This window comes from Cibotium barometz, chromosome 2 (genome assembly GCF_041138505.1).
Source record: "Cibotium barometz isolate CiBa-2024 chromosome 2, ASM4113850v1, whole genome shotgun sequence".
NCBI classification, from domain to species: domain Eukaryota; kingdom Viridiplantae; phylum Streptophyta; class Polypodiopsida; order Cyatheales; family Cibotiaceae; genus Cibotium; species Cibotium barometz.
This window is the reverse complement of record NC_141047.1, coordinates 12,996,680-13,014,368: the sequence shown is the minus strand read 5'-3', so window position 1 is coordinate 13,014,368 and position 17,689 is coordinate 12,996,680. Positions and strand designations below refer to the sequence as shown.

Below are 17,689 nucleotides of genomic sequence, written 5' to 3'. Positions count from 1 at the left end.
ATATTGCTCGAGACTGTCTGTTTCACACAGATAGACAGCACAGCAACAAAAGCCCCAAATTTTTGGTGGCTCAAATTTCTCTGATTCCCACAAAAAACCTGTGGGAGCTGTCACAGATTGTGCAGCAACACAAAAACAGCAAAAGCCCCAAATTTTTGACTTGATTTGCTGACAAAATTCACAGTTAAGCTCCAAAATTCAGCAGGTAGACTCACCCGAGTTGCTGCTGCAGATTGCTGAGGTAAGAACTGATGCAGAAGACGGTACAGAAGGCTGTACGGACAGCAAACAGCAACCAGCAGGTGCTGTACAGAACTGTACGGACAGAAAACAGCAGATAGGGCTGTACGACTGCTGTACGGCTGCTGTACTATCAGAAAACAGCACCAAAACTGGTCGTACAGACCTGTACGAACAGAAAAACAGCAACCAGCAGCCACACGTGCTGCACAGATGCTGTACGGCCTGTAGAAAAACGACCAGCACTGCTTTTTGCACCAGAACAGTGCCCGAGACACACAGAAAGCAGTCGCCCAGGTCTGTAGAAGGAGGGCGACCTGTTTTTCAGCACCAGAAGCAGGCGACCAGCACAATAGACCTGTTTCTTCGCGACGAAAGTGCTTCACCAGCAGTAGGGAAGGCGGGAGCAGGAACAACAACCTGCTCTGATACCAATTGTGAGTGTGAGAGACGGTGTGGAGCACACGAAGAAACAGAACAAAACGTGTGGAGGCAAGGAGCAAAAACGATGGAGCTCAAATAATGAAGATAAGTTTGTTACAAAACTTAGGGCATATAATAACCCTAACTGGTGCCCGTTTCACATAACGGTAAGTTGGGCGCCTTATTGGGCGCGGGGAAAAAACCTCACTTAAAGTGAGTAAAAAGTGCCCGGCCGGTCCTAATACATTGGCCACTGCCCATAATAATGTCAGGACATTATTTCTAACAACAAGGTCATTCACATGATCAATGAAGTGGCTTTTCAATTGGCTTTATCGAATTATTGGAGAATACACAATGCATTCAATGCAAGCCTCTTGCGCAAATATGTGGGACAAGAACCTAAAGAGCCAATTATGGAAGATCCACTTGAAGTGGATGAGTTGGAAGAGATGTACCAGCCAGATCAGATTGTGTTTCACAAGGAGTGTATGCTTACAGATGACAAACTTCGAAGACACTACCTTATGAAGTTCAAGAACTATTCACCTATCAATGCTAAGTGGATGGATGAGATATAGTTCCAAAGTATCCGTAGCTCCTAGAAGCATACTTGAAAGCTTTTCAATTGCGGTCAACTGTTTAGAAGAGGAAGGATGAAACTATTTGGGCATTCTCTACGCTTACGACCTCTGGACAAGTTTGGACCTATGAACGAACTCCATAGACCCCTCATGCATGGCAAAGGACTTACGTCTACACCAAGGGTCATGTGGATTGGCACCTCGTGGTAAGACACTTATGTCTACACCAAGGGCCAGTAGGCTGAATCTGTGAGGTTCGAGACTTTGGTCCAAACTCAAATTCAGAGTACAGTATTCCGATTAGCCTGGGGACATAACATCTACACCCTGAATTACCACCAACTACAAACTAAATGAAAGGAAGATTATACTGTATGTGTTTTCACGTGAACTGTTGCCCTTTCGTTCCTTACTACAGTAGCGATAGATAGCTACTATTTCTTCAAAAAGTTGACCATGTACTAGGTACTGATTTTGCATGCGATGAAAAGAATAGAATTTAGAAGGTAGACACGAGAACCTTGTTCACTGACTGACCGTTTACGTGTGCCAATCCGGAGCGGATGCTGCTTTGGACGCGCGCTCGGCTGATATGCGGAGGCAGCTGCAGCGCAAGCCAAGCGTCCAGACGCATCCTGCCATCCTGCACTAAGCCGTCGAAGACGAGAGCCTCTTCCGGGGAAGAAGAGGTCGCCCGGAAGCTCCATAAGCAGACCCCACCCGATAACAGACGCCTCTGGATGGGAAGCCGAACAAAGACGGGAGGAGGAAGCGGCATTGTAATCGGCATCCTCCTAAGCCCCTGCGATTAAGAGGGAGCACGACGCTTCGTACATCCTTGCAGGGGATCGAACAGTGAGCTTTGTTTGGTAGGTCGTAGAACACACACACGCACATAAAATAAATATCATTGAATTGAAGGCAAATGCATACTTATGGTAGTGCTAGTATGAATAGGTCCTAACCAAGGGCATATGGTTTTTTCCCTGGATATCCCGTGTGGTGTGAAAGGACAGTGTTAGACATCTATCTATTGCTTTACACTTTCATATTTATTATTATTATTATGATGAGTGGATATAGGTTGACTCCATCACCTCCACTGATTCTCACTCTCGCTTGTTGTCTCCATCTCTATTTTAACACTCCCTCTCTCCCTCTCTCTCTCTCTCCAACATTTTGGTGGGCTCTCTTGAAGAGAGCTACCCACCCCCACGGGACTGCCTAGACATGCCCGTGAAAAAATGTTGTGAGCGGAACTCTGTGTGCACCAAAGATGGTTATTGTGCACCTGCTACCCCTCTGTTCAGCCCCCCTTGGCAGCACTAGTGGGCATTGAACTGTCGTCGCCCATTTTCGCAAGCTGACCAAGCAGCACCAGTGCGGGAGGTCCATCGCGCTAGTGTCGCCCCTCCGCTCAGCCCCCCTTGGCACTAAACCATCGTCGTCCATTGTCACCAGCTGACCGAGAGACACTAGTGTGGGGAGGTCCACCGCCACCCAGCCAACAGCAGTGCTGCAACCACAACGGGCGGCGCTTCGCCTCGCCCATTTTGAGGCGTATGTGGCAGAGGCCTCATTCACGTGCAGTTTTGGACCTCTTCTCCGTCTCGACATGGCCGTTCCGTCTAACTTTCCGTCTGGCTGTTTGTACGTCTCAAGTCCCGCCATCATTGCTCTCACAGCAGTTGCCATCTCTGTTCTCCAATCGTCGTTGTTCTTCACCATGCGCATGCTATACCTACTAACTACTATCACTTGCTGTACGGACCAGCTTGTAGTCGCATGTACACCTACCTAACCAGCTATTGTTACCTGTTGTACCTACTCGACCAGATCGTCGTAGTCGCCAAGTAGCTCCTCCCCCTCGAAGGTTTGCAGGTCTGCACTTTTGAATTCAATCATTTCATGATGCTTTAAGCTTGTAAGTGCTACGGTACACAGATCGACAACTTTTGGGACTTTTCTCAAATCCATGCAAATTGAAGCCAAAGTTGTATAATGCAACTTTTGGGGCTTTTGTAAAATTCATGTAATTTAGCTTAAATTGAAGCTAATATTGTGTGCAAAATTTGGGGCTTTTCTGATTGGAACATGTATCAGGGTTAGATGGTAGAGATTTGAAACACATGTACATGCATTGAGTGTTTTTGATACTAGAGAGAATCTATAATAAGAATAATCTTGCTTGAGATTAGCATTTTTGTAGGCGAAAAGTTTGCACAGAACCATTGGGTTGCTTGGTAGTGTGGATTCTGACCTCATCACTCAAAATGTGACAGATGTATTTGGTTTACTAACCCAAGAGGATACCTCTTTGCAATCATGCCTTTGGATGCGGAATCATCTAATGAAGCTTATATCAAGAAATCATTGAAACCCAAAAGCAAAACTAGAAAACCTAGGATGAAAATCAAGTCTAGGCCCAGTTATTATTACTATGCAAAAGCTTATGGGTTTGGGGAATTCTTGAGTAATATTATGCATCTATATGGTGAAGGGGGATTCTAGCTTTTAATATTTTGCATTGTTCAAATCCATTCATGGAGTCAACTTACATATCATCCTCTTTCATCAAGAAATTCAACGGTCATGACTTCCACACTTGGCAAGTCAAAATGAGGTTTTTACTAATGAAAGAAGGAGTTTGGGGCATAGTCAATGGTGTAGTCAATGGTACTATACCTAAACCTGCCACACGAGAAGGAGAAGTCTCTTGGCAAACCAAGGATGAGAAAGCATTAGCTCTCATTGCCCTTGGAGTTGAAGATAGTTATATACATTACATTGGTAATGGAACATCTTCACAAATTGCTTGGAATTCACTGGATAAATCCTTTGGTGCTCAAGGCCTCCACAGCAAAATCAGTCTCAAAGTAGACTTTTACAGTCTAGAGTACAAGATTGATGAGACACTTGCATCTCACATCAACACCATGAAGAGCTTGATGGCCCAGCTCGAAGCCATCAATGAACCAGTCAAGGAGAGTGATGCCATAGCCATCCTCCTAAAGTCAATGCCATCCGAGTATGATACACTCATGCCAACCTTAAAGTACATGTAGGATCCCACTTTGGAGGGAATAGAGAGTGTTCTCTTGGAAGAAGAAAAGAAGTTGAAAGGTAGAGCCATTGATCTTGTCTCAAACCAGGCATACCTTGTTCAAAAGCAAGCCAGCAAATCACTCCAATGTACACATTGTGGAAGGACAGGACATCTTGCCAAGAATTGCTACCACAAAGACAAGCCAAAGCGAATATGCACCAAATGTGGAAAGCCAGGTCACCTCGCCGACAAATGTTACACCAACCAGGCAAATATGGCAAGCACTTCGAATGATTCCGAAGAAGCAATTCAAGCATGTAACAATGTTACTACCTCTTTTGATGAAGCGGTAGATGCAGAATGGGCTTTCTAAAGCCAACAATGTTTATGCCCTCTCTTACCAACAATGTTTATGCCCTCTCTTACCCAAATGTTTATGCCCTCTCTTACCCAAATGTTTATGTATGGACACCTCTAACCACCGATGATGTAGGTTATGTGTTATTATGATGCCCACAATATCTCTCAGTAGGCCATGTAGCCCTCAAGGGGGGATTGATGGGGAGTTGGGTCTCCATGACCAACAAATGATGATGATGCCCATGGATATGATGATGATGATGCTATGATGATGATGGGGTATGGGAGAGGAATGTTTTCATGTAGGAATGTTTTTCATGTCATGCTATTTTCTTTTCGCAATGTAGAAGCTATGCTCCCTATGAGCAATGCTAATTTCTTTTATGTACTGTAGAGCTATACTCCTTATGAGTTAAGCTTTTTCTTTCATGTAATGTTTGGATCAAGGGAGGGCAATATACCATGCCATGATCAAGGGAGGGCAATATACCATGCCATGATCAAGGGAGGGTGTTGGAATATATGATCAATGTCATGGTCTAAGGTTAAGGGCCACAATGAAATGTAAAAGGACCATGTAATATGAAGGGAATCCAGGTGAATGAAGGGTAAACCCCCACTTGAGATAGGCGAGTTTCATTAGATGCTCTTGAGGCTATATTCTAGGGAGCCATGTGGGGGGAGATGGCCTTGGATGCCTTTGATAATATGTAAGCAGTGATGTCACTCAACCATGTACACCTTGGCTATAAAATGGTGGCCCTCCTAATGAGAAAAACATGAATTTATATGCTATGAGAAGCTCCTTATTATGCTGTCATTATGTTCTCTTAATCCTTGATTAAGTGCTAGTTAATTACATTTTTGCTCATGTGACCACCATGGTTTATCTTGAACCACCATAGCTCTTTTATCACTCCTTGCTCACATTAAGCTTGCATTATCACTCATTATGCTTTTCCCAACAAATTGGATACTCTTTCTATGGATGAGGGTGACTCTATGACAGATCACCTCACCAAAGTGAAAGATTTGCAGGAACGGTTGTTGAACTACTTTCCATTCTTTGCCTCCCTCATATGTGGACTTTCACACCTCTCTCAATCTCTCTATGAGAGGAGGTGCACCTGTCACTTTTGAAGAGTTAGTGGGTTTGCTCTTGGCACAGGAAGAACAAACAAGAGTAAATCTATCAAGAAACCATGGTCGTAGGGCATTTTCAACAAAGGACAAGGGGAAAGCAAAGAGCTTTAAGCATGCAAGACACAATTTCAATAAGGCTAGTCATGGAAAGCCCTCTTCTAGAGGTAATACATATAAAAAAAAGGGGATGCTAGCAAGCCCCAACGGAATTGCAAATGTCACTACGGTTATAAGCCTAGCCACTACAAAAATGAATGTAGAAAGTAGATGGCAAAAGAGAAGAAGAAAGATGCAAGTAATGCTAATTGTCTGCTAATGACAAATCAAAGCAATCTGCTAATGTAATCCACGAGGAGTGAACATTTTTGGTCACATGTAATAATGGAACACCAAATTCTATAGAATATGATATGTCTCTGATTACATCCCACAATAAGGATATAACTTAGTATTTTGATAGTGGTGCTTCAAGTCATATGTATTTCAGAACTTGGTTTATGCTTATAATGGTGGTAGCATTTTATCAGGTGCAGATCATTATACTTATCCAGTAAAAAGGGATAGGCAAGGTTATGTTTATTGTAGCCAATGGTGCAAATGTATGCACAAGAAATGTATTGTATGTTCAACAGATAAAGAAAAATCTGCTCTGCAACCATAATCAATCAAGCTTTGGTAGTTTAATTTACAAATAAGAGGTGTTTACTCAAGGATCCTTTAAGGGATTATGCTATAGTCACTTCTGGAACACGATGCAAAGGCTTGTATAAGCTGGACAATTATACCAAGTGTTCATATGATACACATATAGTAGTTGCCCCACTCTTGCTATGCATGATGCAAAACTATGGCATGCCTGTTTCGGGCATGTAAACTTTGGGAGCTTGATGCTTTTACAAAAGCATCAGATGGCTCACAATATGCCACCTCTCGAGTCTCCAACAAGATATGTATGTGATGAGGGGTGTATTTTGGGAAAGATGCATCGCAAACCATTTACCAAGGATGGAGCTATTAGAGCTCGAAAAAAATTAGAGCTCATACATAGTGATGTATGTGGTCCAATGAAGACACCATCAATATGGCCCCAAAGTGTTTTCTTCGACACATTAATTAATTAATTAATTGTGCGCTTCGAAAAAGTGATATATTTCAATAACAAAAAAAGGTTTCAAAACCTGTGAAATTGTCCCGTATTAGTAAGCTTCTTTATTTGTGTGGTCTAACATGTCTTGCATGCACATCACCTCCGTCTCAAGCGTTCAATGTTGTCTCTCTATCTCTATCTGAAGTCAATGTCCGTTTTGCTATGCTTGTGCTTCGCAGGTCTCAAAACGGCCCAACTTCTCTCTATACTCAAAACTTCTCTCTCTCTCTCTCTCTCTCTCTCTCTCTCTCTCTCTCTCTCTCTCTCTCTCTCTCTCTCTCTCCCTCTCTCTCTGCATGCGCCCACTCTCTTTGTTGAGTATGCAGGCGTCCACACAAGAAGGGGAGGGGAGGGGGCAAACATGTGAGGAAGAGGAGGCACATGCGAGTAGGCTGGAGAAGGACACGGCAACGGGTAGGCTGGAGGAAGCCAGCGACGACGGGTAGGTTGAGGAAGCCGGCAGCAAGTAGGCTGGAGGAGGACAGCGAGTAGACCTGAGGAGGAAGAGTCAAAGGTATACCGTATTCAAGGTATACAATGCATATTTATTAATACCAAGTGAGTGGCATTAATAAATATGCATACAAAATGTTTTGTGAATATGCATACAAAATAATGAGAGCAAGGGTTACCATCTCTATATTTAGTAACATGTGAGATTTTTTTCAATAGAGATGTGGTATTTGCTGAAAACTCAATTCAACCCATGCTCAGCTTGTATAAAAGTCATGATATAAGCTCACAGAACATGTTCGATGGGCTTTTACCCATAGCCCTTAGTGGGGATTCAATGGTCAACCAACCCCTATTCAAAATATGTCATACGTTGAAAAAGATGTAAGACATATGGAATAGCTAGCAAATCAGGCCCTTCTATAAGAGGTTGAAGATATTGTCAAGGAGAGAAATAAGGAGCCAAATCTGTGCCTAGATGGTTGTTGAAAACCTTGTAATATAGCAAAATTTCAGCTCCACTAATGACAAAAAGAACAAGGGCTAGTTTCTAGCCATGCATTGAATGTACAGCACAAGGAGTCTACATTTGCCATGGGGGGTCTCTTTGATTCAAAAGAGCCTTCTTCTTATGAAGAAGCACACGAGAATGAGCACTGGGTGCAAGCCATACAGGATGAGATTTCTTCTATCATATAAAGAATAATACACAGAATCTTGTAGACTTGCCAAAGGGCAAGAATGTCACTGGAACAAAGTGGGTATATAAAGTCAAAAGAAAGTCTAATGGTACCTTTGACAGGTACAAGGAAAGACTTGTGGATAAAGACTATTCTCAAAAAAAGAGAATAGATTATGAGGAGACTTTTACTGCTACTTCTAGAATGACTACAATCTGTTCAGGGAGAGTGCATTGGCTGCCCATAAAGGATGAAAGTGCATCAGTTGGACATCATGACTGCATTCTTGAATGGGGATTTGCAAGAGGAAGTATATGTAAATCAGCCCATTGGTTTTGAAGTTCATGTTGAAGAACATAAAGTATGTAGATTACACAAAGCATTGTATGGTTTGAAATGCCAATATTCTCATAGTCATCTTGTATGTAGAGTACATAAACTTGTGAAGAAGAAATTTCAAATCTTAAGGTTGATTTGAAAGCTGAATTTGATATGGCCTTTACACTATTGTCTTGGCATTTAGTTTATGCACAAAGATGATGGCTTTGTTATGCAACAAACTAAGTACATAAAGAGTTTGCTGAAAAAGTTTCACATGGAAGACTGAAAGCCGCTTTCTACTCAAGTAGAACCATGTTTATAGCTCAACATGCATGACATTGGTGAACCTTTCAAAGCCAGCATTTACAACCAGGTAGGAAAATGCCTCATTTACTTGTGTAGCATGAGGCCTAACATAACTTTTAGGATGTCTCTATTGACCAAATTCATGCACAGCCCAGGCATAAAGCATTGGCAAGCAATGAAACACATTTTTTATTACCTATAAGGTACCCTAGATCTTGGTTTTTTTCTATCCCAGGGGGCAGCTTACATCTTTATACATACAATGATTCAGACTAGGCTGGTGATTATGATACAAGGCAATCAACTAGTAGGACTTGCCGCTTCCTATGTTTGTTTTAGTTGGTTTATATACCAGGGTGGTTCCTGGAGTACTTATGCCTCATGAACATGTGTGTGGTGATGGTTCGTATACCTATTGAATAATTGTTTACCAATTTATTACTGGTTTGTATACTTATAAATAATTATTTACCAATTTATTGCTGGTTTGTATACTTATAAATAATTGTTTACCAATTTATTATTGGATATTTTATAGGTGAAGATGACTCGAAAGGTTTGCCAATTGAGGGCTCGTTAATTATTATCCTTTCAAGCATCTCCTTTGGCCACATCTTTATCCTTATATATCCTAGATTTATCAAAACTACCCGAAGGGAAAGAGGATTTAGAAGACTTTCCATAAGTAGTATCCTACATTCTAGAATCTCTAGGAGTATAAGTTTTGCATTCAAAATTGAGAGCAAGATAGCAGAACTGAGATTACAAGGATAAAACATATTAACGTCTTTCCCAATGATTGGTTTTTGAGGCCAGTAATAAATTTCCTTCTTTACTCTCTTTCTTTGACCTTCTCAATTACTTGAACCTGTATAATAGAATATCCTAAAAATTTTTGATGTAAGCTTAGACATTCTCTTTCTCCAGTTGGCATAAAGTATCCCATCATTGATGAGCTTTAGCCTTGTATGTAAAGGAAGAAAATATTTCTTTAAAAGCTTATAGAACTCCTTCCATGTACTAGGTCAATGCTTTCTCTGCTTAATCACATTCCACCATAAAGTAGCACTTCAATCAAATGATTGCAAACACATTTAATCTTGTCTTTTTCTGAGAATTTTACACATGAAAAACCAGCTAATTGAGCCATGCAGCAATAAGCACTCGAGCATCTTTCTTTCCATGATAGTTTTGGAAAGTGAATGCCTTTCAGCTAATCCGTGAGTCTTTCCCAAGAATCGTGGTTATGCTTAGAATGCTTAATACGATGCTCTGACTTGTGTCTATGATCATGCTTATTTGCTATTGAAGTGTAGCAATTTGCTCTTGCATTGAGGATTATGTAAGTAAATTGGCCATTTTATGCAAAAAGATAAATAAATAAAGCAAGTACAATAAATAATTTAAAAATAATTAAATAAAGAAGAAATTGACTTAGCTTAATACTCCCGAGTTATCTTGGATTTGTATTGAAGCTGAAAAAAAACTTTTTATCAAAGGTCAAAACTCAAGTCTTGCTTCACACAATAATTCCAATGGAGTCTGTATGGGTATTAGACCTCGAGTATAGGTCAAATATGGTAGAAATTAATCTTTGCACTTTGCCCATTGCTTGAAAATTTTAATTCTGGTTTTCAAAGATGAAATGAAATTTTTAGATTTATTAGGTTTATTTTATATTTATGGCATTTTTTGCTATTTTTAGGCCTTTTATGTTTAAAATAAGTTAAACATTGAGTTTCAAGCCTCTTAGTACCCACCAAAAATTTATAGCAACTCATTTTACCACCAAAAACTTCAAAAATTGAAGATTTGAGTCTTTTTAAAGTTTTTTTGGACTTTTGAGATTATGGGACTTAATCACAATTCATCAAAATCTCAATAGCTAAAAGTAAGCACATATTTCATGAGGGAGAGCTTATTCTCCGTTGCCTACAGCCCTTGAAGAAATGGAGAAGATAAAACACCTTGTTTTGATAAGATTTGAGTGGTTGACACCTCCCTTACTTGCTAAACACATATATGGTGTCTGATTAAGGAGAGGATTAAGGGATTGAATAGTGATTTTTGATTCTAATGTGGTTTTGAGTAAATAAAAGTGGCTTTTCACCTTCCTTTGCCCTTTGGTTGTTGTCCAATGTCACAAAAACCTTTAATTTCTTCAATCCTTTTCAATTTCTTCCATAAATTGACCTAGCTCGTGCTTTGATATAAGTAACACAAGGATCCCCATCTAGGAATTTGTGAACAATAGTTTCTCAAGTAAAATAATTATTTAACCATTCAATTTAAGCTATTGCAACAAATTTAACATAAACCAAACTTTAGAAATTATCACATAAAAAATACTTAACTCTTGTATGACACAAACATTGGGTGCAATCTTCCCCCCCTCATGTGTGTGGCCTATTCCTCACACGTGTATTTTTTAGCATTTAATTACTAAAATAGACCATAGCCTCCAAAAGTATAAAAGTTGTGCTTTTTCTTATACGACGCTCTCTTTTTACCCAAAATAGAGAGCTCTTAAATATTAGATTACTTGGGGCTAGGGTATAGCTTTTAAGCTTTACAAAATAATTATTTTCAAGACTATGCTTTAAGTCTAAGCTTGTAAAAATAAATAAATGGATGCACCGTCTCATCAAGTGTTATAAATGTCACAAGGAGAGGGGCACATTGCACCAGAATATCGAGAGAAGAAAAAGAATGCACTTATGGCTCGCATCAACATGGTTGAAGATGATGACGATGATTCACTCAAGTTGAAGATGACAACGATGGTTCACTCAATCAAGAGGGTATTTCTAATCCTAACATTTTGGATGAAGGTAAGGTTCCTATTCAAGATTTGTTGAGAATTGAAGGAAAATAAAAGGAAAGTAAATTTTTATTTTTATGATGATGGTAGCTCTCATGATTTCATTTCCGAAAAGGCATTAAAAGCACTTAACTTAGATGCATCGCGCTCTAGTTATAAAGTGAAAGGCATTAAAATATCTTAACTTAGATGCATTGCACTCTAATTATAAAGTGAAAGGTGCATTGCACTCTAATTATAAAGTGAAAGGTGCATTGCACTCTAATTATAAAGTGAAAGGCATTATAAATATCTTAACTTAGATGCATTGCACTCTAATTATAAAGTGAAAGGTGCATTGCACTCTAATTATAAAGTGAAAGGTGCATTTAAGGAACTAAGTATAGTTACACTAAAGAGGTTAAGGACATTGAATTGGAAATGAACTCATTGAAAAAAAAACATTTTTAGTTGCTCCTTGCAAAGTGTTGATGTCATATTAGGAATTCCATGGAGACATGAACATAATCCTTAAATTGATTATGACACTCCTACGATATGGTTAATGAAAGATAATAAAGAAATTTATCTTCACTGGCAAAATAAGGGTGATTTAAGTCCTCTTTTAACTCATACTAAAGTTAAAAGAGGTATAAGAAAGAAGGAGAAGACATTTTTTATTCTTATCAAAACCAGCTTAATGCTTAGACTAACTTTAAACCAAATGTGTCTCATGATCCTTTTATTTCTAAGTTCTCAGGGTGTTTTATGGAAGACCTACCTTCCAGTTACTTGAAGTCCGCCCAAAAGATCATAAAATTTGAGACAATCCCTTGTATCTCTCCACCATGTAAATCTCTTTATGAGTTAATATGCTTGAACAAAAAGAGATTCAAAAACAAGTAGAAGAATTATTAGAGAAAGGATTGATTAGACCCAGTAGTTCTTTATTTGGTGCTCTAGTTCTTCTCATCAAAAAGATGAATGGGACATCGATTATCATGCCTTACACAAGATTACTATTAAGAATCGATATTCGATACCATGAGTTAATGACTTGCCAGACAAGCTCAAGGAAGCACAAGTCTTTAGTAAATTTAACCGCAAGTTTGGTTACCTCAGATTCATATGGATGAAGGAGACACATTAAGACTGCTTTGAGAACCCAATTGGTCACTATGAGTTTTTAGTTATGCCATTTGGTTTGACTAATTCTCTAGCTACTTTTAACAAAATGATGAATGAAATATTCTTGAAACATCAATATTTTATTGTAGTGTTTTTTAATGGTATCTTAGTTTTTACTAAGAATCATCAAGAGCATAAAAAACATTTAGAAAAAGTGTTTATACTTCTTTGAAAGAATCAGCTCTGTGTGAATCCTAATAAGAGATTTTTTTTTCAAGAGGAAATTGAATACTTAGGACATATTGTATCTATTTGATGGTATTCAAGGAGACCCTAAAAAGATCAAAAGCATTGTTAATTGGCCTAAACCGCGTGATATTCACTTCGATCTTTTCTTAGCTTGTGCAGCTTTTATAGGAAGTTCGTTATTGCACATTCTTTAACTGAACTTCTTAAGAAAGCTAAACACTTTGATGACTGGACTAGTAGATAGGACCATTCCTCTTCTCAGCTTAAGAAAGCTTTGACTCATACACCAGTTCTTACACTATTAGATTTTCAATGACCATTCTTTGTAGTAGTCATTGCTGCAAGTGGGCAATGTTTTGGTGTTGTTATCATGCAAGATGGGCATTCCATTACCTATGAGATTCTTAACCTTAAAACAAATTATAGTACATATGACAAGGAATTAGCTATTGTTGTTCATGCTTTGAAACTTTAAAAACATTAATTAATGGAATCTAAATTTTTAATCAAAATTGACCAGCATAGCATTTGTCATTTGTTAACCCAACCTTTAATTTCTAACCACCATATCAAATGGGCTTCATTTATCCAGACTTTCTAACCCATGATCCAATAACCAAGGAAGGAAAACATTATGGCATATGCTTTAAGTAGACATCCTAGTGTCCACAACATCTGTGTGATTGAGAGTGAACCCTTGAGTCCTATGAGAGAGTTCTATGAGCATGACCCTAATTTCTATGAAGTTTGGATCAAGCTTAGAGACAATAATTGGAACCCTATTTGGTGATTATTTATGTCATGATGGTTACCTCTTTATTCAGAAAGTGATTGTGTGTTACACAACCTTTTCAGACAATTTGTATTAGAGGAAATGCATCAACCACCATACATGGGTCATCGAGGTGTTTCTGCTACTTTTGTAATTAGTGTCTAGGGAATTCTTTTGCCCTTATCTTAAACAAGATGTAGCAAATTTTGTAGCTAAATGTTCTATTCGTCAAAAAAATAAAAGTTATAAAGGTAAGATTCAAGGCCTTCTCATACCTCTACAAATTCCTAATGATACTTGGAAACAGATATCAATGGACTTTATTATGTATTTGTCTACTATATCTGGTCACAATGACATCATTTGGACTATAGTGGATCATCAGTGTTATGAGAATGTATTTTAAGCCCTCTTAAAAATATTATTCCACTCTCTTAGATAATTCAAGGAGGCCTAGATTATCTTTGTATCATCCCAAATTATGTTAATATTATAGGTAATGCCATTTTCAATATTAATACATCTGGTGCACATTGACATATGCTTGCAGCTTCCTATGCTTACACGATACTCTCTCTTTACCCAAAATACAGAGCTCTTCAATATTAGTTGGGGATAAGGGAAAGCTTTTAAGCTTTACAAAAATAAATATTTGCAAGCCTATGCTTCAAGTCTAAGCTTATCAATATAAATCAATGAATGTACACAAGCTAGCAAAAATAAATGAATGTGCATGAGCTAGCACATATATACAAAGCTAGCACACATTCATTTATTTATAAAAATAAATAAATGAATGTGCACAAGCTAGCACATACATCTAAATATTGTCCAAAATAATGAATGCCTTTCAAAAATAATAATTCGCCTTAATCTTTTGAGTCCTCTTCACTTATGAAATATCAAACAATAAATAACAATTATCTCATAGGCATACAAACCATCACCACACATGTGTTCATAAGACATAAGCACTCCAAGAATCTCCATGCCATATAAACAAACTGCAACAAAAATTGTATGTTTAGAGGTTATGGCCTATTTTAGCAATTGAATGCTTAAAAATACATATGTGTGGGGAATAGGCCATACGCGTGAGGAGGGAAGATTGCACCCAATTTTGTGTCATACAAGGGCTAAGTATTTTCATGTGTTAATTTCTAAAGCTAGCAGGATGAACAAGGGTAAAGATGTGGCCAAAGGAGATGTTCAGAAAGATGATAACAACAAACCCTCAAATGGAAAGTCAAAGAATCTTATTGTCAAGTGTTACAAATGTTACAAGGAGGGACACATTGTACACAAGAATGTCTAGAGAAGAAAAAGAACTCCACACATGTGACTTATATCAACATGGTTGAAGATGATGATGACAATTCACTCAAGCAAGAGGGTAACTTCAATCTTGACTATTCGGATGAAGATAAGGTTCCTATTCATAACTTGTTGAGAATTCAAGGAAAAATAAAAGAAAAATAAATTTTTATTTTATATGATGATGGTAGTTCTCATGATGGTAGTTCTCATAATTTTTTATTTTATATGATGGTAGTTCTCATGACTTCATTTTAAAAAAGGTTTATAAATAAATGCATTTCAAGGAACTAAGTATAATTGCACTGTAGAGGAGGGGGGGTGGGGGGTTGGCGAGCATTTTCGAGCGAGCGCTTTTTAGGAATTAGGCAAGCGGATTCCAAAAAGATAGCCCGCCTTCCCAAAGACAGAGAGGACCGAAGTAAGTTGGAGAGAGCAACATGACATAATTATTTGAGAGAGAGTGAACACAGAAAAACATGTCAACAACACATCCTCTACAATTGAGGTTATTGGTTCAAACTAAAAATAAAACCAAGTTTATTCACGTACAACTTTCAATTACAGAAACATATAAACACATGTCAACATCACATCCTCTACATTGGGGTTATTGGTTCAAACTGAAAATAAAACCAAGTTCATTCATTTTCACCTTCCAAATACAGAAATGTGAAAACCATCATCTTTACTAGTATGGGCCTCGCTTGTTCTCTGGGGTATAGGCACAAAGTAAGCGAACCGTGTTCGTACCCTTTCATACTTCCTCTAGCAAGACATGCTCATAAAATTCATCAATAAAACCATGGAGTCGCCAAATTGCAATTAAGCCCACCACTTTATCCTTAACTTGAGAAATAGCATCATAATTTTCAAGAAGTGGAAAGGATGTAAGACCTTTCCATGCTTGTGCACCATCTATGGTCTTCTGCTTGACCTCCACATTGGTGACTTGCAGCAACAACTTCAATGCATGTCAAAGATGAAATCTGTAAAATTTGGACATATACAAGATGGTTCCTCTTTCACATGCACATTATGTTTTCCCACATATGAATATACCTCCTCGTTTGTGAGGTTTGTTCCTATAGCAACTCGCCATATCTTGGGTGGTGGATTGGGCTTTGGGTCTATGTTGTTGTCCACAATATAGAAATGAAGCACGTGGTCAAGAAAGAACCACATCCATTGTCTAATGAGGCCATTAGGGTTCTTGCAATGGCCTTCAAAGGAAGGTGCAGGCACACCCTTAGCAAATCTGACTATGTGTTGCCCACACCTCTTACCCCCACCACCTCACAATTGTAGTTGGCTATGGAAGTTGGTTCTTCCCGCCGACAATCGTGTAGCCAACAATAGTGCCATGATTGTAGAAGAAGAGGAGTCTGTGAAAGAGAGTTTTGGCCAAGTGGTTGATCGACACATCTCTACGAATTGGGTGGAGGACCACTTGGCTGACAACCAAAACCGCCTTCTTAGAGTGCCACTTTGTCACCTCCTTTGTAAACCTAGCAATTTGCACGAACGAGGATTCTATCGAGTGGTTGATCAGAAGCATCAAGGAGAGCAAATATCAATCTACAATGATGGCATTCATTGTCTCATAGGGATTCCCAAGGCAATGCACCCATCCCATTCAACCGTCGAAGTGCAGCTGGCCACGACCTATCATTGTCAGGTGAATTTGACACGATATTAGAGGAGACCAAAGGATGGCAGCACATGGTTTGGGAAGATGTTTGTTATTTGGGATGGAAGCCATCGACTCAAAGCTTGGCAAGAATGGGTGACAACCAATCGAGTCGAAAAAGAGAGGATTCCCAAGGTGAATTGCAGAGTGGTCCGGTTCCTTGAGGAAGAGGAGACGGAGTTCTTGTTGGTGCTACGCATGATTAACATGTAAGTACATTGTACAATGATTTTTTTTGTTTATGAAATGAACAAACATTGTGTATGTGATCATTTGCCTTGTTTAAAATGCATGCAAAGTTTTCAGGGTCACTACCATTCATGTGTCGAATACAACGGCACATGATATATTTATGATGCAGCGTGTGGGTCTTGCCGATCAACAATCATTGTTGTCAAAGTTTGGTGACACTGATCATGCATGGGCCTAGAAAGCACTTACTCATGGGCCTAGAAAGCACTTACTCATGGGGCCCCAACACATCCAAGTGGTTGAAGCTTCCCATGACACTCTTGTCACAATTAGTTTTCAAGGTGTGTGCGCATTGCAATATGTTTTGATTTCGAATTATGTTTCTTAATGTTTTGATTTTGAAGTATGTTTCTTAAATAAATATAAACGCATTGTAATCGGACTTCGATGCCACGTTCTAGGCCAAGATCAGTGGCTTGCCTGAGCGAGGGAGTAGAGAATACATGATAAATGTAGAACTGTTCAACAAGAACTATAGGGTTGCCCTAAAGGAGACAGAGGCACTTTTCACTAAAAGGGGACATGAGCTAGCTCAAATTGCCAACCCCGACTGTGCGAAACAATTCTTTAAAAAAGTGATCTTGTACCAGGCTAGGGTGAAAAGGCTAGCAAATTCACTACTTCAAAGTTAGTAGAGATTACTCGAGCACATGTTTCAAATGAAGAGTAAGATCTCCAACTCTCTTGATGCATTACATTTATTTTTTTTTAAAATTAGAATCTTAATGCTTGTTTACAATGCAGGAAATGTAGGCTACTTGACATATTAGCTTATGGCAAG

General features: G+C 38.8%; 1 protein-coding gene across 4 annotated transcripts in view; it reads right to left on the bottom strand.

The window, feature by feature from the left end:
* The window catches only part of LOC147640662 (Pseudouridine synthase family protein), a 55,212-nt gene extending 53,054 nt beyond the window's left edge, over nt 1-2,158 (bottom strand). For 3 of the 4 annotated variants that reach the window (XM_086813959.1, XM_086813950.1, XM_086813941.1), the window contains exon 1: nt 1,768-2,157. In XM_086813959.1, the coding sequence (XP_086670085.1) occupies nt 1,768-2,037 (270 nt within the window). In that variant the 5' untranslated portion in view covers nt 2,038-2,157. Of the gene's footprint in view, nt 1-1,767 lie in introns of all 4 variants that reach the window. The other variant, XM_086813968.1, reaches the window with a different exon arrangement.
* Between the last annotated feature and the right edge of the window lie 15,531 nt (nt 2,159-17,689).